The sequence below is a fragment of the Montipora capricornis genome, chromosome 14, assembly GCF_036669925.1.
Source record: "Montipora capricornis isolate CH-2021 chromosome 14, ASM3666992v2, whole genome shotgun sequence".
In the NCBI taxonomy this organism is placed as follows: domain Eukaryota; kingdom Metazoa; phylum Cnidaria; class Anthozoa; order Scleractinia; family Acroporidae; genus Montipora; species Montipora capricornis.
The window spans coordinates 27,231,884-27,251,883 of NC_090896.1; the positions used below are offsets into that span (position 1 = coordinate 27,231,884).

The 20,000-nt window shown below is 40.3% G+C and overlaps 3 protein-coding genes and 1 pseudogene across 4 annotated transcripts in view; 2 read left to right on the forward strand and 2 right to left on the reverse strand.

The window, feature by feature from the left end:
• Positions 1 to 2,184: 2,184 nt before the first annotated feature.
• Positions 2,185 to 2,631, reverse strand: LOC138031823 (uncharacterized). Its single transcript, XM_068879447.1, has one exon. The coding sequence runs from the start codon at positions 2,629 to 2,631 to the stop codon at positions 2,185 to 2,187; it is 447 nt and encodes a 148-aa protein (XP_068735548.1).
• A 99-nt stretch (positions 2,632 to 2,730) lies between these two features.
• On the reverse strand, positions 2,731 to 3,276 carry LOC138031824 (uncharacterized). The gene has a single exon (XM_068879448.1). It carries the CDS (start codon positions 3,274 to 3,276, stop codon positions 2,731 to 2,733), a length of 546 nt encoding a protein of 181 aa, XP_068735549.1.
• An 841-nt stretch (positions 3,277 to 4,117) lies between these two features.
• Positions 4,118 to 20,000, forward strand: part of LOC138033426 (uncharacterized) — a 196,778-nt pseudogene continuing 180,895 nt past the window's right edge.
• LOC138033424 (uncharacterized) overlaps positions 11,210 to 20,000 on the forward strand; it is a 17,796-nt gene continuing 9,005 nt past the window's right edge. The window contains exons 1-6 of one of the 2 annotated variants that reach the window (XM_068881151.1): positions 11,210 to 11,420; positions 11,545 to 11,843; positions 15,444 to 15,558; positions 16,198 to 16,317; positions 18,083 to 18,205; positions 19,195 to 19,329. In XM_068881151.1, the coding sequence (XP_068737252.1) occupies positions 11,342 to 11,420; positions 11,545 to 11,843; positions 15,444 to 15,558; positions 16,198 to 16,317; positions 18,083 to 18,205; positions 19,195 to 19,329 (871 nt within the window). In that variant the 5' untranslated portion in view covers positions 11,210 to 11,341. The remainder of the gene's footprint in view (positions 11,421 to 11,544; positions 11,844 to 15,443; positions 15,559 to 16,197; positions 16,318 to 18,082; positions 18,206 to 19,194; positions 19,330 to 20,000) is intronic. The other variant, XM_068881152.1, reaches the window with a different exon arrangement.

The following is a 20,000-nucleotide window of genomic DNA, read 5'->3' on the forward strand; positions in this document are numbered from 1 at the left end:
AACACAACAACAACTGCTAAGAATCCCAACTGGCCGGAGGCAAACCAGTTGGCTATTTACAAGTGCAGCTGGGAAGTTGAACCAGGGACTACCAGGAACAAATTCAACGAGTGGCCAGAGCGGGTCTTGAACCCGGGATCTCCGGATCTCAAGGCAAGTGCCCTAGCCACTGGGCCACACTGCCATAGATGTGAAAGCAAGCTTTGAAAAAGCTTATTGGAGCCTTGAACCCCACCTCAATAGTGATAATTTAAAGGAAATATCTGCGGCAACGTTACGTTCCGTTGCACTCAATCAATTACATGGAGCGCAAGAGTCCGAAACCTCCAAAGACACTGCTGAGAGCTATCGAGGAGTTAAAAGGACGCGACGACATCGTTATCACGAAACCCGACAAAGGGTCTGGTGTTGTGGTCTTGGACAAAACCGAATACTTATGATTACTATCTGAAGCCTCAATCAATGATACAAGCAAGTTCTGTGCCGTTTCCCTGGAGAAACCCAAGACCAGGGGCAGACCACCCAAATATTCCCACCCCCTACTACAAAAGGAGAAGATCCTTGATTCCATTAGGCGAGTTCATACTAGGTACATAAGTACGCCTTAAGTTTGCCTTAAGTATACTTGGAACGTGAACGGGGGTTATTTTGGTTTAAGTACCTTACTTTGTAACCTTGGAAACGACCTATCCTCAAAGAAGCCGAAGTACGCTCTCAAGTCTAGTTTTACCGTGCTCGAATGCGTGCTTACGCACTATCAAAACACTCGAAAGCGATAACACGTCAATCAACTATACGGCGGGAAAAGCTAGTGCACGCAAACCTTCTTGGCGAAGCAAAAACATGGATCACAACGGAAGCCGACATCGTTTCTTCTCTCACCAACAACTTCGAGTAGACGACGACGATTCTCTGGACGTATGCCTTATGTAAGTGCAGCTTTATCTATTTATTAAACCAGTTTAAGAGCGCCTTTTTTGTTGTACAAGTAATGTTTTACCTATTGTAAAATCCTAATAGCTCTTTATCACAAGCATGCTTTCTATTCAATAGCAACAACTTAAACCAAAGATTTGCCGGAGCAGTACCGATTAACAAGCAACAAATGCCACAAATGCATTTTAGTGGACAGCCGCTCTTTCCTTTTCCACCTAACAGCCAGACCTTCTACCGTCCTGCTAGTGTGTTTCAACCGCCGAGCGACAGTCCACCACAATGCAACTCGCCAATAACAACGCGAACCCCATCGCCAAGTCCTGGGACTTCAGAGAACTCGCGCCAGGCCACCAAAACCAGTTCGAACGGAAAGAAGAAGTCCAAGGCTTCTGACTGGACAGAAGAAGAAACTCGTGATACGTTCGAACCAAGGGGGCCGAAGTACGACAAGCTCCGCATTGCGTCCAACGAGGACAGGGTGAAGATATGGAACGATATTTTCGTTGCATACAAGGAAAAGTACCCAGACAGTGAAAGAACTTTACCCCAGGTAAAGAAACGTATCCAGAATCTCGAATACGAGTACAAGCTTTTAAAGCAACGGTCTCAGTCGACCGGTGAAGCGGGGTTTAAGAAAATCAAAGAGGGGTTTCCGTACTTTTATTTTTTAGATGACGTGATGGGTCATCGCGATAGCGTTGACCCATCTAAAATGGCTATCGAAGGATCTTCTACGTTTGCTTCCGAAGATAGCAGCAATACCTCAGCCTCGTCTACATTGCAAGAAAGCGGTAACGACACAGAGGAAAACCTAGACGACGAGCAACCAGCCGCGACGGGAATGAAACGAAAGGCAACCGATAAGTCAGCGAAATCTGCCCGCAAAGGAAAGAAGGGACGTGATGCGCCGCAAACTGAGTGGCAAACAAGTTTTCTTCAGCTCATGGAACGAAGCTTAGAGCAAGATAGTATACGATTTGAACGTTCCACAGAAATGCTTCGAGAATCGCAGAGAAATCAGATGGAGCAAACAAATGCAATCCTCGCAGGGTTTAAGGACATTTTTAAAGATTTGACATCAAAGTAGATCAATGCATGTGTTTCTGAGAAAAATATAGAGCGGTAATTCTTATTATATATCTATATATATCGATGTAATAGTTACTGTTCAATTGTTATGTTGAATGACATTTTTTGCTACACAAAGCGATCAACAGCAGGTAAAAGCTATAGTTGGAAAATGTGGTGTTACAACTTTTCCCACACAAAGTCTTTTAAAGCATCTCTTACATCAGTGCCAGTTTCAAATACAATTCTGTCTTCATCTTCATCGTCTGAGTCATCTTCAGAGTCACAGTAATCATCATACCAGTCTCCTCTCTCAATACAGATGTTATGCAAAACGCATGATGCAACAACAGTTTTCGTTAACGTTGATGTTTTCTGCTCAATTTTTTTCATAACAATTCGCCACCGTGATTTTATCATGCCAAACGCACGCTCCACCACACATCGTAGGGCGCTGAATTTTTTGTTAAATTTTCTTTGTTCAGGAGTTAAGCGTCCCCTGTCTGGGAATGGTTTCATAAGCCAGCTGGTGAGGGGATATGCGCTGTCTCCAGCGAGAAGAGGGCCGATTTCTACTCCATTGATATCTCTAGTCAGACCAGAAAGAATTTGTTCATTTTGTGCCATATCGTATAGTCCACTTAATCTAAGAACGAGAGCATCATGTATGCTGCCCGGATAGCCAACCGTAGCATGAATAAATTTTAGACTAGAATCAACTATGCCTTAAAGTATAACCCTATAATGCTGCTTACGATTATCATAATCTTCGTGATTTCGCGGTGGAGCATTTATCTCTATGTGGCAACCATCTATGGCTCCCACAATTTGAGGTATGCCATAAGTTTCCTCAAACTCGTCAACCTTATCTGTAATTTCGTGCCTTGTCAAGGGAAATTTTATGAATTGATCCTTCATTCGAAGAAGAGCGCGCTCGAATTCATTGCAGATATATTTCGCTGTAGACTTTCCATATCCAAATTGTAATCCACAGCTTCTATAACTGTTGCCGGTTGCAAGCCGCCATAATTCTAAAACAATCCTTTCTTCTACGCTAATCGGCGCTCGCATCCGCGTCTGTTGTTCTTGCAGATCTACTCTTGCAAGGTCACAAAGGTATTCAAATGTTTCATGAGTGACGCGAAAATGTTCCTTCCAAAGAAACTGCAGTGCTGGATTAGCTATTAGAAGGCGAAACCAGTTCTGTGGTCGAGGCCAAACCCAAGCTCTTCTTCTCAGTTGTGGTCTTTTTTGCTGTGAAACTCCTGCCATACACATAAGCAACATCAGACGATTTCTCCGGCTAATTCTAAAGGCTTCCTCCATCAAAGCAAAGCAATACATTTGTTGAAGCCCGAAAGACCGCTGTCGCAAGAGTAGAGAAGTAAAAATCAAAATAAGGCATGCTGTTCGAACGTTTCGAGGGCGCATGGTGAAAGTTTGAAAGTCTTGCTATTTGCTTTGGCGGGTTTTGCCGCGTAGTTTGATTGACAAGCGATCCCGCAAGTAGCATACTTTACAATTTAGTATGAACGCTTATCTTTAAAAGTAAGCATCGACCGTCTCAAGTTCGCTTGAGTATTTAAGGTACTTAAGGCCTACTTGGGCCTTAGTGTGAACTCACCTATTGTTCGTAGAATTCTACCACAGACCATTGCAGACTCTGTGAGCCATTCAGGTTCCAGATTGGCACATTTATATGGGTTGCCAAAAACCCACAAAGAACAATTGGCTATGAGGCCTATATTATCAGCGACCGACACGTACAATTATCCCCTGGCTAAATGGCTCGACGAGAAATTGAAGCCCTTGTCCCTTAATCAGTATACAGTTACTGATATTTTTGATTTCACAAATGAGATTCACGAGTTGAAGATCAACAAGGGTAAAATCTTGGTTTCGTATGATGTCTCCTCGTTATTCACAAACGTGCCTTTGGATGAAACAATGGAGATCCTGGTCAACAGAGCCTTGACGAACAATTGGTTCAATATAACGCACAATATTGCCCTTACCAGAACGGATCTTGTCGATCTCCTAAGCGTAGCCAGCAAAGGCCAACTGTTTTAGTTTGACGGAGCTCTTTACGAACATACAGACAGATGGCGTTGCTATGGGGTCCCCTCTCGGGCCCTTATTAGCTAACGTCTTCATGTCATCCATCGAAGATACCCTCAAGCGGCCAGGAAAACTTCCATCCTTTTACCGTCGATATGTTGATGACGCGCTCACTGTAATGTCTGATTTAGCAACAGCAACTACTTTCCTGCATACCCTCAACAGCGCCCACACTTCGGTCAAATTCACCATGGAGGTTGAAAAGTAAGGCAAGCTTCCTTTCCTTGGCACCGAATTACTCAACCATGCACCTCGGATTGAAACCAAGGTTTATGTGAAACCCACAAACACGGGTCTACTATTACACTATCAAAGCCATGTAGACAATCGCTACAAACGGCGCTTACTGACAACCATGCAATCGCGCACGCCAATTATCTTTCTCCTGGGCCTATTTCTCTGAAGAGTGTGATTGCCTAAAGAAAGTTTTCGCACACCTAAAATACCCAGAACGCTTGATAAATTCCACTATTAACACCTTCTTACAATCAAGAATCATTGATAAGAAGCCCTCACAGATGCCCAAAGAACCAAGAGCCATTGTTCGTGTGGTCATACCGTTTAAAGACCAGGAATCAGCAAATTATGTTGAGAAAGAGCTCAAGAATCTCAGCATAAATGTGCAGACAACTGTCCAGCCAGTATTCGTTAGCCGCAAAATTGACTAAGATCTTAAAGTACACGAAACCAAGCCACAGATCGTCAACCAACAACGCGGCGTTTATCATTTTCAATGTGACCTGTGTGATGTGGGTTATACGCGTGGACACTTACACACACGTGTGGATGGACATAAACAAAAGGCATCTTCAGTATATAAACACTACCATGAACAGCACGGCGAAGCATGAGGAGCTTAAGCCGACTCAGGAATTCTCGGCTGGACGTCTCCTGACGGTGTAGATATCCATCAAAAAAGGCTAAAAACATAACACAAAAGGTGTTTCGTATTTAGAAAAGTGTTTAAGCATTCAGGATCGATCAGATTGTACTGTGAACTTACGTTAAGCAGAAAAAAGTAGTTAATTTGTTATTGAATGACCATATTTAGGGGCGAGATGAATTTTGTGGGGAACACAAATCTATTTCAGTTCGTTTGCGCGTATCGACAGTGGCGGTTAGTGCTGGGACACGGAACCATTTTTCGTTCTATGGGATTTATGGATTAACTCTCTCACCCGGGGAAAAATTGTACAGGTCGCCGTCGTCTCTCGCCGACCAGCACTACTTCGACGCTCCTCGCCGCTGGTGAGCGAGAAGACCTCTGGCATCCAGGGTTAAATGTTAGCCAATTTGTCGAAGGAAAGTTTTTTCAGCTCTTTCGAAGAGAGATTTGTCGCCTTCAAGTCAGTAATTTTTTGCGGGAAAATGATGATCACGTTCCGAAATTCGGCGAGTCTAATCTGCAGATCGCGGGTCGCAGGTCACAGGTTGCAGTCATTGTTTCACCAATACAGAAAGTATCCTAAACATTCTTAAAAGCTAACCTTAGGCCTAAAAACTTTCGTTCTTTTGTTTAGGCCTAATTAGGCATAAGGTTAGCTTTTAAGAATGTTTAGGATACTTTCTGTATTGGTGAAACAATGACCTGCAACCTGTGACCTGCGACCTGCAGATAAGTCTTGCCGTCCGAAATTCTGGTAAAAACGTGGACGAAGCTTTGGTTGGCCTCTGTGGGGGGATTAATGGAGCAGTCTTCGTCTGAATGTCATGGATTTCTGTATTCATGTTTTCAAACGAGTTATGGAGGCAGTAAACAATGTTGACGTCGGGGAATTCGGTGCTGGAAGCCTTCCCGGTATACAGGCTCACGCTCAAACGTTGAGGTAAAATATTTGCTGTTAGGTTCAATTTCATGATATCAGGATATCATGATAGCAGCTAGGAAATTGATAAGTCTGTGATTAATATTGAATGTGCCTCCCCGTAACATGCTGGGAAATCAATTAGCCCGGAATGAAATTTTACGCAGCTACATTCTTGGGCATTGTAGATTTCCCAATTCCTCAGTTATCGAGTTCCATAAGTATAAAACTTAAAAATGGATTGCTTTAAAATGAGAAAAGAACCAATTCACCGTTGCTGTTGAGAAAAGTGTATGCCAGGCAAAACAAGTTGCATCTCGGTAGTCTGAAAGTTAACTGACAAAATAATTTGCCTGTGTTTAAATTAACAAATACACCAATACATCACTAACACGTTTCATGTTTAACCGGAGAATTAGGGACGCAGATGCTCGAAGGTGTGATAGCTCTTGAGTTTTATTCCTCAGTTATCGACTTCCATAAGTATAAAACTTAAAAATGGATTGCTTTAAAATCAGAAAAGAACTAATTCACCGTTTCTGCAAGTGTATGCCAGGCAAAACAAGTTATATCTCGGTAGCCTGAAAGTTAAGAAATAATTTGCCTGTGTTTAAATTAACAAATACATCAATACATCACTAACGTTTCATGTTTAACCGGAGAATTAGGGAAGCAGATGTTCGAAGGTGTAATAGCTGTTGAGTTTTATTCCTCAGTTATTGAGTTCCATAAGTATAAAACTTAAAAATGGATTGCTTTAAAATCAGAAAAGAACTAATTCACCGTTGCTGTTGAGAAAAGTGTATGCCAGGCAAAACAAGTTATATCTCGGTAGCCTGAAAGTTAAGAAATAATTTGCCTGTGTTTAAATTAACAAATACACAAATACATCACTAACGTTTCATGTTTAATCGGAGAATTAGGGAAGCAGATGTTCGAAGGTGTAATAGCTATTGAGTTTTATTCCTCAGTTATTGAGTTCCATCAGAAACCCATAAGGGTTGAAACGTGTAACGCGCGTTCACAGCTTCCGAATATTCAGTGCGAACTGATTGGTTGAATGTTTCAGTCCTAAGTACCATATTTGGAAACCCCTCGCTCTTGCTGTTCCAAATATGGTACTTCGCAAATTGAATATTCAGAAGCTTGTTTTCCAGAACACAATGGGCCGTTACACGTTTCAACTCTTATGGGTTTCTGGTTCCATAAGTATAAAACTTAACCGGAGAATTAGGGAAGCAGATGTTCGAAGGTGTAATAGCTGTTGAGTTTTATTCCTCAGTTATTGAGTTCCATAAGTATAAAACTTAAAAATGGATTGCTTTAAAATCAGAAAAGAACCAATTCACCGTTGCTGTTGAGAAAAGTGTATGCCAGGCAAAACAAGTTGCATCTCGGTAGCCTGAAAGTTAACTGACAAAATAATTTGCCTGTGTTTAAATTAACAAATACACCAATACATCAGTAACGTTTCATGTTTAACCGGAGAATTAGGGAAGCAGATGTTCGAAGGTGTAATAGCTGTTGAGTTTTATTCCTCAGTTATCGAGTTCCATAAGTATAAAACTTAAAAATGGATTGCTTTAAAATCAGAAAAGAACCAATTCACCGTTGCTGTTGAAAAAAGTGTATGCCAGGCAAAACAAGTTGCATCTCGGTAGCCTGAAAGTTAACTGACAAAATAATTTGCCTGTGTTTAAATTAAAAAATACACCAATACATCAGTAACGTTTCATGCATGTTTAACCGGAGAATTAGGGAAACAGATGTTCGAAGGTGTAATAGCTGTTGAGTTTTATTCCTCAGTTATTGAGTTCCATAAGTATAAAACTTAAAAATGGATTGCTTTAAAATCAGAAAAGAACCAATTCACCGTTGCTGTTGAGAAAAGTGTATGCCGGGCAAAACAAGTTGCATCTCGGCAGCCTGAAAGTTAAGAAATAATTTGCCTGTGTTTAAATTAATTTGAAATAAAGAGAATAAAGAAATAATTTTTCATTTTTTAATTGCATGATGCTGGCCGCTGTAAACCGTGTTTTAGAAAATATTTCAGATTGATTTACTGTGCCTCTGGACTATTTTGACACATCACTCAAAATTAATTTAAAGGGGGACTCTGACGAATAAATTTAGACTTATAGTGGAAATGCAGTATTGCGTGTTGACTTAGTGTAGACCATCAGTAGTCGAGCGGGACTCCCTAATTTTTCCCATGCAGTAAACCAGACAAAAAAGTAAGATCGCGCAGAGAAGAGCAACGCGTAGTTCCCTAGACTTAGAGAGCATTCACCAGAACTAAAACTATAGTACTGCAAGAGGTGCTGTTCACAAAGCAATGCAGAATAATATCAAAAGAACCTGGAATTAAAACAACAAAATAATACACAAAAAAAAACAGACACTAACTGAAAAAGCGAAAATGAGCAATTTGAACTGACAAATCAAATCAAATTCAAGGTTTCCGACGCGGAAACGCGTTTTAACGCGAATATTCAAGGTTCGATTACCTTGACGGAAACATGAACAAACTCGTTTCCGTAGCATTACTTCGTATATCCGCAAGCGTTATCATGAAAATACGCTAGCGGAAACATGCGTTTCCTTCAAAGGAAAACTGAAGGAAACGCACAAAAAAAGTGGTCCGGTTCCGTCGTAACCGCAGCCACGGAAACATGAATAAACGACAGGTATCCGCTACCCTTTAACACCTGTTAACCGTCGTGTTTCCGCAACGTTGTCACGTGTTTCCGCAACCTTTCAGTCAGCGGATTCTTGGCATTTCGTCCTGTGGAAGATTTAGACTCGTGGCTACTGAGGAAAAAGCAGCCGCATATCGACGAGAAAGAGCTTAAGAGAAAGAACAATAGGAATGCTTCGAGATCGTTCGAATCAACTGATATTAGATGGTATGTTGGAGTCGTGATTTTGTCTGTTTACCATTGTTCCCTTCATTTGTAAAAATTCAAATTTCTCGTTATTTTTTTCTAGGTGTTGTTCTTGGTGAAAAAGTGTTGACGGGCCTGCGCGACTCCTGCCGTTCGCAAGTGATTCTAAAATCTGTGCCTTCAAAGTTTAGCTCTGACTAAAATGTCTTTTAACGACTTTCCTTTGCGATATGATAGTATGGGTGGCTCCTTAAATACTTCTCTAAGGTGCTGTTGGTTTTGAATAAGGTGGCATTTCCCCATTAATATATTCTTGAGGTTAGGTAAAGCCGGGTGGTATTGTGTAACAAAAGGCAATATTTTCTTTTGTGTGCTGTTGTCTTTGTTTTCAAGTGACCTCTCCCTATCCGTGAAGTTAACTTCAGATAGGAATTTTTCTGAAAATTTATTTGGGTATTCTCTATTCTTTAGACGTGTTTTGAAATTCTGCATGTTATTATTAAACGTCACGACTGACGAATTTGTTCTTAGGAGGCGTAGCGCTTCTCCTTTTATGAATCCTTTCCTAACGCCTGGTGGATGACACGAATAAAAATCCGTGTATTGAAAGGTCTCTGTCCGTTTGTAATGTGTTTGCACATCAAGGGTTGATTCTCTTTTGAATCTCTCGCCTTTGTACACTTTTGTGTCTAAGAATGTTATTTCTGAGTCTGATATTTCAACCGTAAATTTGATTGTGTATCGCTCGTTCTTTGGGTTTCTTAATCCTACGGCGGCTATTCCTCAAACCCACTCGTCTAGACAACAAGATTGAAATCCAGGCCTATGGGTGGTAGTACTTTATCATCTGCAACTGCTTCCAGCTTCCCCCGGCACCGATCAATTTGGCTACAGCAGAAGCATTCCTCTCTGCCTTTGTTACCGCGTACGAAGAACAACACGTACATTTGCACCCAGAAAAAAATAACGAGAAATTTGAATTTTTACAAATGAAGGGAACAATGGTAAACAGACAAAATCACGACTCCAACATACCATCTAATATCAGTTGATTCGAACGATCTCGAAGCATTCCTCTTGTTCTTTCTCTTAAGCTCTTTCTCGTCGATATGCGGCTGCTTTTTCCTCAGCAGCCACGAGTCTAAATCTTCGTAATCACAGGTAAGTGACTCAGAATATTTTTTCGAAGTCAAACGATAATTCCAAAGTCGATAAATCATGATCGATAAAAGACGAAGCTTCGCTTTCTGACAAGTTTTCCATTGTTTACTCAAGTAGCAGCGAGCGATATGTTGAGTAAGTGAAGTCATAAGTCCTCACTCCAGGCTTTCTCGAATAAGTATGCAGGCGACATACCAATAATGGCGGATGCTATGAAGAACAAGTAGTTCGACGTAATAACATTGAAATGTTGGTGAAAGTAAGTTAAATTCATTATTTGAAAAGCGTATGCAACATTTTGGCGGCGTTTCCTCGAGGATTTGAGGCTTTTTAAAAAATCGTGTTTTTCCGTCAGAGTCCCCCTTTAAACTAATTTGAGTTATTTGTCGTCATTAAAACTTGATGACGAAGTCGGCCCAAAAAATGTGTCGAGATTAACACCTCTCTCTCCCTCTGTCTCTCGCTCTGCCTTTTTAGTGTGAGTCTTGTTACAACTCCCACTGAGATTTTGGTAAATTAAGCGGATCTTTAGTCCGCCTTTCCTTGACATTTATTGGGCCGCGTGTTTCATTCGACATTTTAATTCTCGTTTTTACGCCTTAATAGACCATATTCGTATTCTCAGTATTGGACTGGAACTAGCTTGCAATGGAGGCTAATGCGGGGGAATATATTAAAAAGTATTTGCATTTGAAAAGATTCCCCCGCATTAGCCTCCATTGCAAGCTCGTTCCAGTCCAATACCGAGAATACGAATATGCTCTATTTGCCACCAGGGATAACATTGTAATTAGAAGTGACTTGATTAAGAAAATAACACAAACAGCGGTGATAAACATTGTATTCCAACGCATTTTTATAAAACTTGACGTTTCGTATGCTAGTCAACACACATTTTCAAAAGTGACCGTTACAATTTTTTAAAACTATATATATATCGTAAACAATAGGAGTCTAACCTCAGTCTAGGTTCCAGACCCCTATTGTTTACGATATATTTATAGTTTTAAAAAATTGTAACTGTCACTTTTGAAAATGTGTGTTGACTAGCATACGAAACGTCAAGTTTTATAAAAATGCGTTGGAATACAATGTTTATTACCGCTGTTTGTGTTATTTTCTTAATCAAGCTACGATGGCCTAGAAACAAGAGTTTAGAAGTGACTTGTTACATAAACGTTAACGTCTCTCCACGTCATTAGGACTTCTAGCACTCAGTTGACGGCAGGGGCTTGCGTCCTCAAATATCGCAATCACGTCTTTTAAGCCAGTTGTGGTCTTATTTCTCGATCGATTGACATTGATTACTATATGATATGAGCTCATGCTTATCAAGAATGCTAGTTTAAACTGTGAAAAGTCAAGAAAATGGTTACTGTTGGCCTCAAGATATTTCTGAAAGGCTTTCGTCTCGCTCTGGCAATTCTACTTTTTAAAGGTGCTAAAGGTATTCTGATAAATTTCCTCTCCTCTTTCTCTCTATCCGATTGTGGTGACCAATTCTGTTAAATTTTCATAGATTGAAATTGCTACCTTTACTGTCTTTCTGATAGTTTATATCTGTTTTTCAGCCGAGACTTTAGCGCTCAAGGGAGTCAGTGGCGGAAAACCGACTCCAGGTGTTCGTTATGCAAACTTCATTCAAGACGAATTCGCGTACCTAAATATCACCCCTGTTCGTAAAATGCTCGTTGAACGAAGTATCCAGTGCGCTTTGTCGTGTTTGGATACTCTTCCATGCTTTTCATTTAACCTGGTAGCCTTTCAAGACAACAACGATGAACTGCTATGTGAACAGCTTCCTTCTGACAAGTACAACAACTCCGATCGATTTGTTGCTAGCAAAGTTTTCCACCACTTCAGCATCTTGGTGAGTTCAGGAAATTTCTGTCAAATACGATAAGATAATTTCTTATCAGTTGAAATGACCAAGTTTTTAAAAAGCAGATTTTTGTTCCGAAATATGAGAGGTTGACTAGCAATACAGTTATTTTCACAGAGTTATGATATTAGAGTTAGAGTTATTAAGTTTCCTAAAATCCTAAATTCAAGATTTTGGAAATTCAAGATTTTGGAAGGCCTAAAGAGATCTAGATTTTTGTGCCGGAAGATGACAGCAGTTTGTTTGAAAGGTTTGTGTCAGTGGGTTTTACCTGCCGTGTAGTGTGCTCTGTGCAACTTTTTTTCGCCTTTTTGTTGTACAGCTTTGGTTTGCTTTCGCTTTTTACGACTGAGACTTGCACGAAGAGTTTCTAGTTTCCGCACATGCCTTGCGATTCAAGTCTAACAAGTAACAGCGCCATTAGCCGTTAAAGTATATCCTTTTAACAGGAAAATTCGTGATGGACAGTTGCAGCACAGAGTTTCTAAGTAACAAAAACATTATTGGAACACCTGGTAGAGTTAGAAATTGGAAGGTGAAGTTTTGTGTGCTTGTGACTTCTAACTGTTAACTAAGTAATATAACAAATCGCTAATTTGCTGCTCGGAAAGGTTTTTTATCACTCCAACATCTGATGAGTTGTGAAAGAGACCTTTAAATAGAAAAAGGTCATGAAAATTTTAGTTGGAATAACCACTTTTCCGAACGTTGTATAACATGAATGAAAAAAAGAAACACCAAAAGAAGGTCAAAGATAAAATTAGCTTTCGCTGCGGTTAAGACCATCCCCCCCTTTTTTTTTCCTTTAGCGTCGAATGCGGTTCCTGATGTTGGGTCGGTCGGTCGGATTGAAAAAAAAAAACCTAAAAAAAACTTATAAGACATGTCACGGAATAGGAGGCTTGGTACCCCAGCATCATTGCTGTGGAGCCTGGAAACAACAAGACGTAAACCCAAAATCGATATGGCAGAAAATTTGGCTGATGTTATTTAAGAAGTGGTTTTGTCTATGCTGTTACCATGCTCATTCTTCAGTTTAAAATAATTATTTAAAGTGAAAAATGGTTTAACTACGTCGTTACTTTTTTTAAAATCTTTTTTGAAAATGCCAAAAATTTGGTTCGATCGGACGACGCTAAACGGGGATAAAACTAAGGATGGCCTAATGGTAAAATTTGGTACAATTAGCAAAGTTCCACTTCAGCATCTCCTACAAATACGATCAGAAAATTTGTTGTGTTCAGTTGAAATGACCAAGTTTTCACAAAGCAGATTCTTATCCCGAAAAGCGACAACAGTTTGCGTGCTTGAAAGGTAAGCGTCGGCGCCTTTTACACGCCGTGCAGTGCAGTACTTATCTCACCCAGTTTTCTGCATTACAACAGACTGTCTATAAGACTCGTTTCGGCTTTTAGTGCAAACGCCTTGTGACACAAGTTGTCGTCGGAGATAGCAGCGCGTTAGCTCTTTAAGTGCATTCAAATTATTGCGACCGGCTGATGTGAAGGCTTAGCAGACTTAAGGACGTTCGCGCCAAAATCTTCCTACGGTGAGATTTTCTTCATTTCTCCCCTAGAGTTAGGTCATAAAGTACTTACTCCAAAAATGAAAAAAAAAAAATGGGGGTCACCGACTTTGTTTCGGAGAAAATGGCAGTGGAAAAATGCCTAAATTTCGAGAAATCGGTCATAATAGCGAGATGTAGGCTCATCTGCTCATCCATCGAAAATCATAAAAATAAACTGTTGGAGTGAAAGTTTCCATGCATAGGCTTTTAGGAGTGAGATTTTTAGATAATTGTATGCCGCTAGGGATGTGGTGAACAGTAGAGTTCATCCTCGACGAGTGTCAGTCGTAAGCTCTATCCGTTGCAACCACTACCGGAATTCGATGGCACGAGGAAAGAAAATGTTAAAAAAAGGTTACTTCTTACGGTGAGAATTTTTTTATTTCATCATATTTTGTAGATAGTAAGTAAAGTAAGTGATTCATGATTTAAAAAATAGGGGTCACCGATGATCTGAACGAGTAAAATCGATGTGATTTTGCAAAGCTCATGGAAAAGTTCGTTTGTCACGCTTTTGCGTCACCTGTCGGGCAAGAACTGGAACCCAACAGAGGATCGATCGTTGAAGAGATGAAAGGTTTTTACCGAAAAAAAACCTTTTTCGAGCATAGCAACGACGTTTTAAGCAGGGGTCATCTTCATTTGGTTGGTTTTTTGTATAATATCTCCCCATTGCCGTCATGCTCATCCTCTGGAGCGTGTTTTTTGTGAAATTCAATCGATGATAGTTTCCACGCAGGTCCGTACTATTCAAGCGGACGAGGACGAAAATACTCCTCAATTTTCACGAAAGTAAAGGAAAAGAACTTTAAAAACATGCATTCATTTGGACCTTAAGTTCGTAGGGTAATAAAAACATTAAAAAGAAACAGCCCCATTAAATTTACGCAACGGTGCGTCCTCGAGTTTTCCAAACTTTCAGCCACTAGTCTACTCGATCAGCTACCTTTTCCAGAGCTTTTCCATCCTCCCGCTCACTTCTCTTTGAAGTTTCATGATGATTCGGAAATAAATGCGCCATTCTTTTGCCGGCCTGGAATTTTTTCCTCGGCGTTTTTGTCGCCATGGTAATTTAACTGATGCTTGAAAAATTTGTATGAAAGTCAAGTAGACTAGTGCACGACTGATAAAACCTCGCGAATATCAGTCGTGCAGTAGTCTACTTGACTTTCATAAATATTTTTAATCAATTTTGACTGATCACTATCTTCTCTGATCCAACGCTGTGCAAAACTTATCGTGCACGGTTTTTGCAAAGGTTTTAAAAGCTGAACTTCACTAATGCTCGAAGTAATGCGTGACATATTACAGTCGCGTTACCTGCGCAGTAACGTTGCGCACAAACAATTAGCGCGAACGTCCTTAATTGGATAGATGAGTGTATGACATACTGAAAGGTATTTAAAGAAAACGACAAAACCTTTGAAATTACAAGACATGTTTCGACAGTAACTTCTGTCATCTTCAGTTGATTAATGTACAAAGCATTAAGTTGAATTTATAAGTCGGAAAAAGTGCTAATTTTTCAGTAACAACGGAATGTACATAAAACGTGACAATGTGAGAATGAAAAGGATAGTTTTAGATCTACGTGATGGAGTTGTTGATAAAGAGAAGGTTGTTCTCTTTGAATATGAAAAGCCTCTTTTATCTTGAGTTGAAAATTTGTAGAGGCGTGATCTAAAATATGGAAACATCCCCCTGAAGACAGGGCGCGACATTGTTCGGAATTCTGTAGGTGTTTGAAAATGCGAGAGGCCCTATCACTGACTAAGTGCTCACGCACGCGTGTGGAAAAATGCGGGTTGTTTCGCAGACGTAACAGGCATTACAGCCCGCACATACAAGCTTACAAACCACACGTGAACGAAGCCCGCCAGGCTGAAAGATAAAATAAAATAAGCTTGTACAGTGACAGGAAGTCATTGAGACACCTGGCAGACTTGGAAGGGGAAGGTTAGTATGCTTGTGACAGTAAACTTTACATCGTTTGCAATGATTATGCAAATTTCTGTATTTAGTCACCGTGTAGCAGTTGGCCTTGCAGTGGCAATGGAAAGTGTGTGGCTCTCTACGCAGAAAACAGTTATGTGTGCGTCTGCAAAACTGGATTCATTGGTGAAAACTGCGAAAACGGTAAGAAAAACTCCTGATAAACTAAACTGATTGATAAGTCTTGTATGAGCTGAGGTTTTAAGGCCGCTGCTTGGTAAGAGAAACTTTGCCAACTTAACTATTCAAAACTGTTATTCATTGTTTTTACTGAACGTTTCCTTAGATTGTTTGAGATTATGAGAGTGAAAATAAGAAATAACTAATTGTCAAATGTCCCCTGTCATAATTCTTTGGCCGAAAACCCTAAAAGGTACCGCTAAAGCTCCCGCTGTGGACCTTTTAAGGCTGAACACCTTAAGAGGTACGAAAACCGCCCCTTTTTTAACCCCTCAAAGGGTACGACGAGCACCCCCGTCCTTTTTATATGGGAGTCTACCCCCCTCGGGTGATTTCTACAACCCAAGTACTTCATCCATTTACTCACACCAACGCCAAATGAAATAATCAAATAAACTGGTGAGTGAAAAATGTTCCCTTTCAAGGATTTAGACCGGATCAACTTATGAGATCGAGAATATGCTTATCGCACGGATGGTCGACACAGGACCCATCTCAGTGATTAAAACTTCATCAACCTGTTAAAAGGTACAAGTAACGGATCAAAACCGCACTTATTATTCACAATGCCAACCAAGTGCCATTTTCCGTTCTTTTTTCCAGACATTGACGAGTGCTCTGCTGGAAACAGCTGTGACCGAAATGCTGTATGTGCGAATACTGAGGGATCCTATCATTGCACTTGTAACGAAGGATATACAGGGGATGGTAGAAACTGCACAGGTAAAATGATGTGTGTGACCGACTTGAAATACAGAGGTTATAGTGCATAAGTATTTTCGAAAATTTAAACTGGTTTGAAAAAAAAAAAAAACTTTTCAAACTTTTCAAACCCCCCAAAAAAATTACACCACAACATTTACACCTAGCAGAGTACCACCTTCTGCTCTCATTTATCATAAGCAAGTTATTTTGACTAGTTTTCCGCTGACAAGTACGGCGACGTTGCTGGCAACCGGCGTGTCTTCAAACAGCAATGTATGGAGTTATTACGAAATAGCCACAGGCCTCCATAAGCGAGAAGAATGGGCCCGCCTTGCAACTTTAAGATCTGCAATGGGTAAGGAATGTCTACAAATTTTACTCAACCAAAATCTTTTCGGAGGAACATATGAAGAATAGAGATAAATGTTTGGAGAAGTACTTTAAGCCCAGAAGAAATGTGGTATACGAAAGATATATTTTCAATTCATGTGTGCGACAAGGCGAAGAATCTGTTCAAAGTTAAGTCACAAGATTGAGAAAAATTAGCAGCTTCCTACGAGTGCGGTGTACTGACAGATGAGCTTATCAGGGCCAGGCCGCGTCATCAGCTTAATTAAAGATCATGTCAAGGCGGTTAAGTTGGGCTGTGACGGGAAAAACCCTTCAGAAAGCCTTACAAATGTGTACGTCGGGTGAAATCGCTTCCCGCCAAATGAAGGGGATTTAAGATGGAGAAGACAAGCAGACAGAAAGAAAGAAAGTAAGTAAGTAAGAAATTTAACGAGAAGAAAGCTACAGATGAATGTTGTCATAAGAAGAGAGATTGAGGAAAACCGCCCAACTCAGGAAAGAAAAACGAGAAGACGAAACCTGAAAAATACAAATATTGTGGTCGTAAAAATCGTTATGTAAGGAGAACCGAGTGTGCCGCGTTCAAGCAAACCTGCAGCAACTGCCAATAAGGGGTCATTTCGCGTCTGTGTGCCAGTCATCAAAGAAGGTGAAGCAGTTCGATCAGTTCAGATGAGAGTTGCTTGCGAATGGAAACCGTGTCACTGGTTAAGACCAAGCGAGACAATGGTTTGCAGCTTTCAGTTTGTTCAAGTCAGCTGAAGAAGACTCCACAACAACTCTAGCATGCAGGATCCGATTAGTAGGAGCCTCCATATGCGCTATGTCCTTGAGTCAACCTTTGCGTAAATCCTTCTATTTTTAGAACTAACTCTTTAGCAGGAGACTCACATTTACACCAATTTACACAATTTGCATCCATTGCTTTTCACAATTATCCATTATAACGCAGTCGCCGCGTTCAAGAGTTGCGCTCCCATCCTTCCGCTGTAGCTGTAGGGCCTCGTCAAAAAATGTTAATAGTTCCATGCCGTTGGAAGGGCCATCTAAAATATTAAAAAAGTCAACCCCCATTTATGCAGTCAACCCCGGATTTCGGTGAGGGAATCGACAAACAGATGTAAAAGAATTGAAATAGCGCGCAGGTTAAACCGGCGGCAAATTGTGGCCGGTAAATGCCTATTGTAAATGCAACAATTTGAATGAACACTTGAATGATAATCCCTCGCATTTTTCATGGAAGGGTATATATCATCGTCGAAGTGTGTTAATTTGAAGGCGTTGTAGAGTTAGCCCTTCCAGATGCCCGGTTTGGTCGGTCAGTTCTGTCAAATGGAAAGCTTCCTTAGAAAATGCCTTTTGTCGCTCACCGTTAGTTTAACTGAAAAAAGTGTTCAGTCCGCCTTTTTTGGCTTTTACCATTTGTACGTAGATGTCGACGAGTGTTCAGAGAACAAGAACAACTGTAGCCGTGAAGCAAACTGTACCAACATGGAAGGCTCATATAATTGCACATGCAAAGAGGGATTTTTTGGAGATGGACGAAAATGTACACGTAAGTTTCCAAGTATTTGTTATCATAGGTTCCAGGTAGAGTTTGTTGAAAAAAGGGTCAATGAATACTCGATTTTCTGCAAAAAAATTCTTTTTTCAGGGGTGTTAATTTGAAAGGGATCTATCATAGCCCGCGAATACAGCCGACTGACAGTCGGCTGTATTCGCGGGCTAGCTCTGTCACGGCAGTCAGTTAATTTTGTGTAGTTTGATCAATCACTTTCCCTTACTCGCTATGGAACTTAATTAATAACGTATTTAAGCTACACAACTAAAAGCTTCGTTAACAATCAATTGATTTTTTAACTCAGTATAGTGCAGATTGTTTTTAAACCAGTATACTGCAAGAAATTATTTTAAACTGGTACAACCAACTCATTCAGTGCTAGGAAGGCAGGTTGAACCTACCGGAAGGAAAAACAACGTCCTTTTAGCCGGTAAGGATTACGTGCACTTACCAACGCAAAACGCTCAAAGTAAATTAATTAAAATACAACAACCTTTCGATGACTAGTTCGGATGCTTTACCACTGTACTAGGAAAGTTCGTCTCCTACAAAGGAGCACTCAGGTTTTTTCCAAGTATCCCCGAGTCACCATTGCAAAATATCATCTCCTTATTTCATCTACCGAGGCTAACAATTTCCATCGCAGTCATTCATTTCAGTGGCGAGAATGCACCGTTTCGACATTTTCATATTGAGCTCCTGTTGAGAAGCGTGTACACGATGATTTTTTATTGATTTTACATCGAAATCAGACTCTCAAGGACTAATAAGTCCTGTATAGTTAATAATTACACTTGGAGTAGACAACGTCTTGATAACGAAAGAAATCATTTTGTGTTTTTATTTTTTCGTTTTCTTTTTTTTTTTTTATGAAGATTTTGAAAAACACGCCAGACTGCGAAAATACAGAGAAATACATGTAGTATGTCAATAGCACGCTGCTGCTTATGTTTTTCTCCAGTAACAACCTATTTTTATTCCAGCATCAGGAGCAAAGTCTTGCAAGCACATCCGGGATATGAATGTCTCCAATTGGAAAGAGGACGGGTATTACTGGATCGACCCGGCCAGTAATGGAACAGTCCTGAAAGTTTTCTGTGATATGACTACTGACGGAGGTAACGAATAAAAAAAATCTTGCTACGATGAACTTTACTTTAAGTACAGAACTACCCTACTGCTAAGGAACCGAAACCCTGTGCCTTCCCTTACTCTCGCCCAGTCACCAAAGACCCATATATCTAATCAACCCTGCGTTAAGCTAAGGCGACCACCAAAACTGTCAAGTCTCGTTGGATGCTTAAGGGAGTTAAGCGTCTACAAGAAGTCAGGCCACATGTAGTATATCTGTTAGTTTCTTTTTTAACTGCTTTAGGTGGTAAAGTAGCTGTTATGATCTTTCCAACTTTTATTTCATTCTATTCCGCAATTCAAATTCAAGAAACTTCATGTGTTCTCAAAAAATGTTGGTTAATTACCTTTGCCTGCTCGTGCGCGGTAGATGTTGTTGTTGTTGTTGTCGTGAAACATATGTCATCAGACACCACATTGCGGGTGTATTTCATAATTAATAAGTGAAGTTAGTGTAGTCCTGAGGTCCTGAGGACTAATTAGGCTGACATTGACTGACATTTTGACAACTTTAGCGGAAGTCATCTTCAGAGTCAAGCAATTTCTGTTAACGTCAGTAGATGATATATATGTTGTCGGTAAAATCCGTTCTCAGATAACCTAGGTTAAACTGGTGATCCTCGTTTTACATACTAGAACTATATTCCTGTGTCTTCAC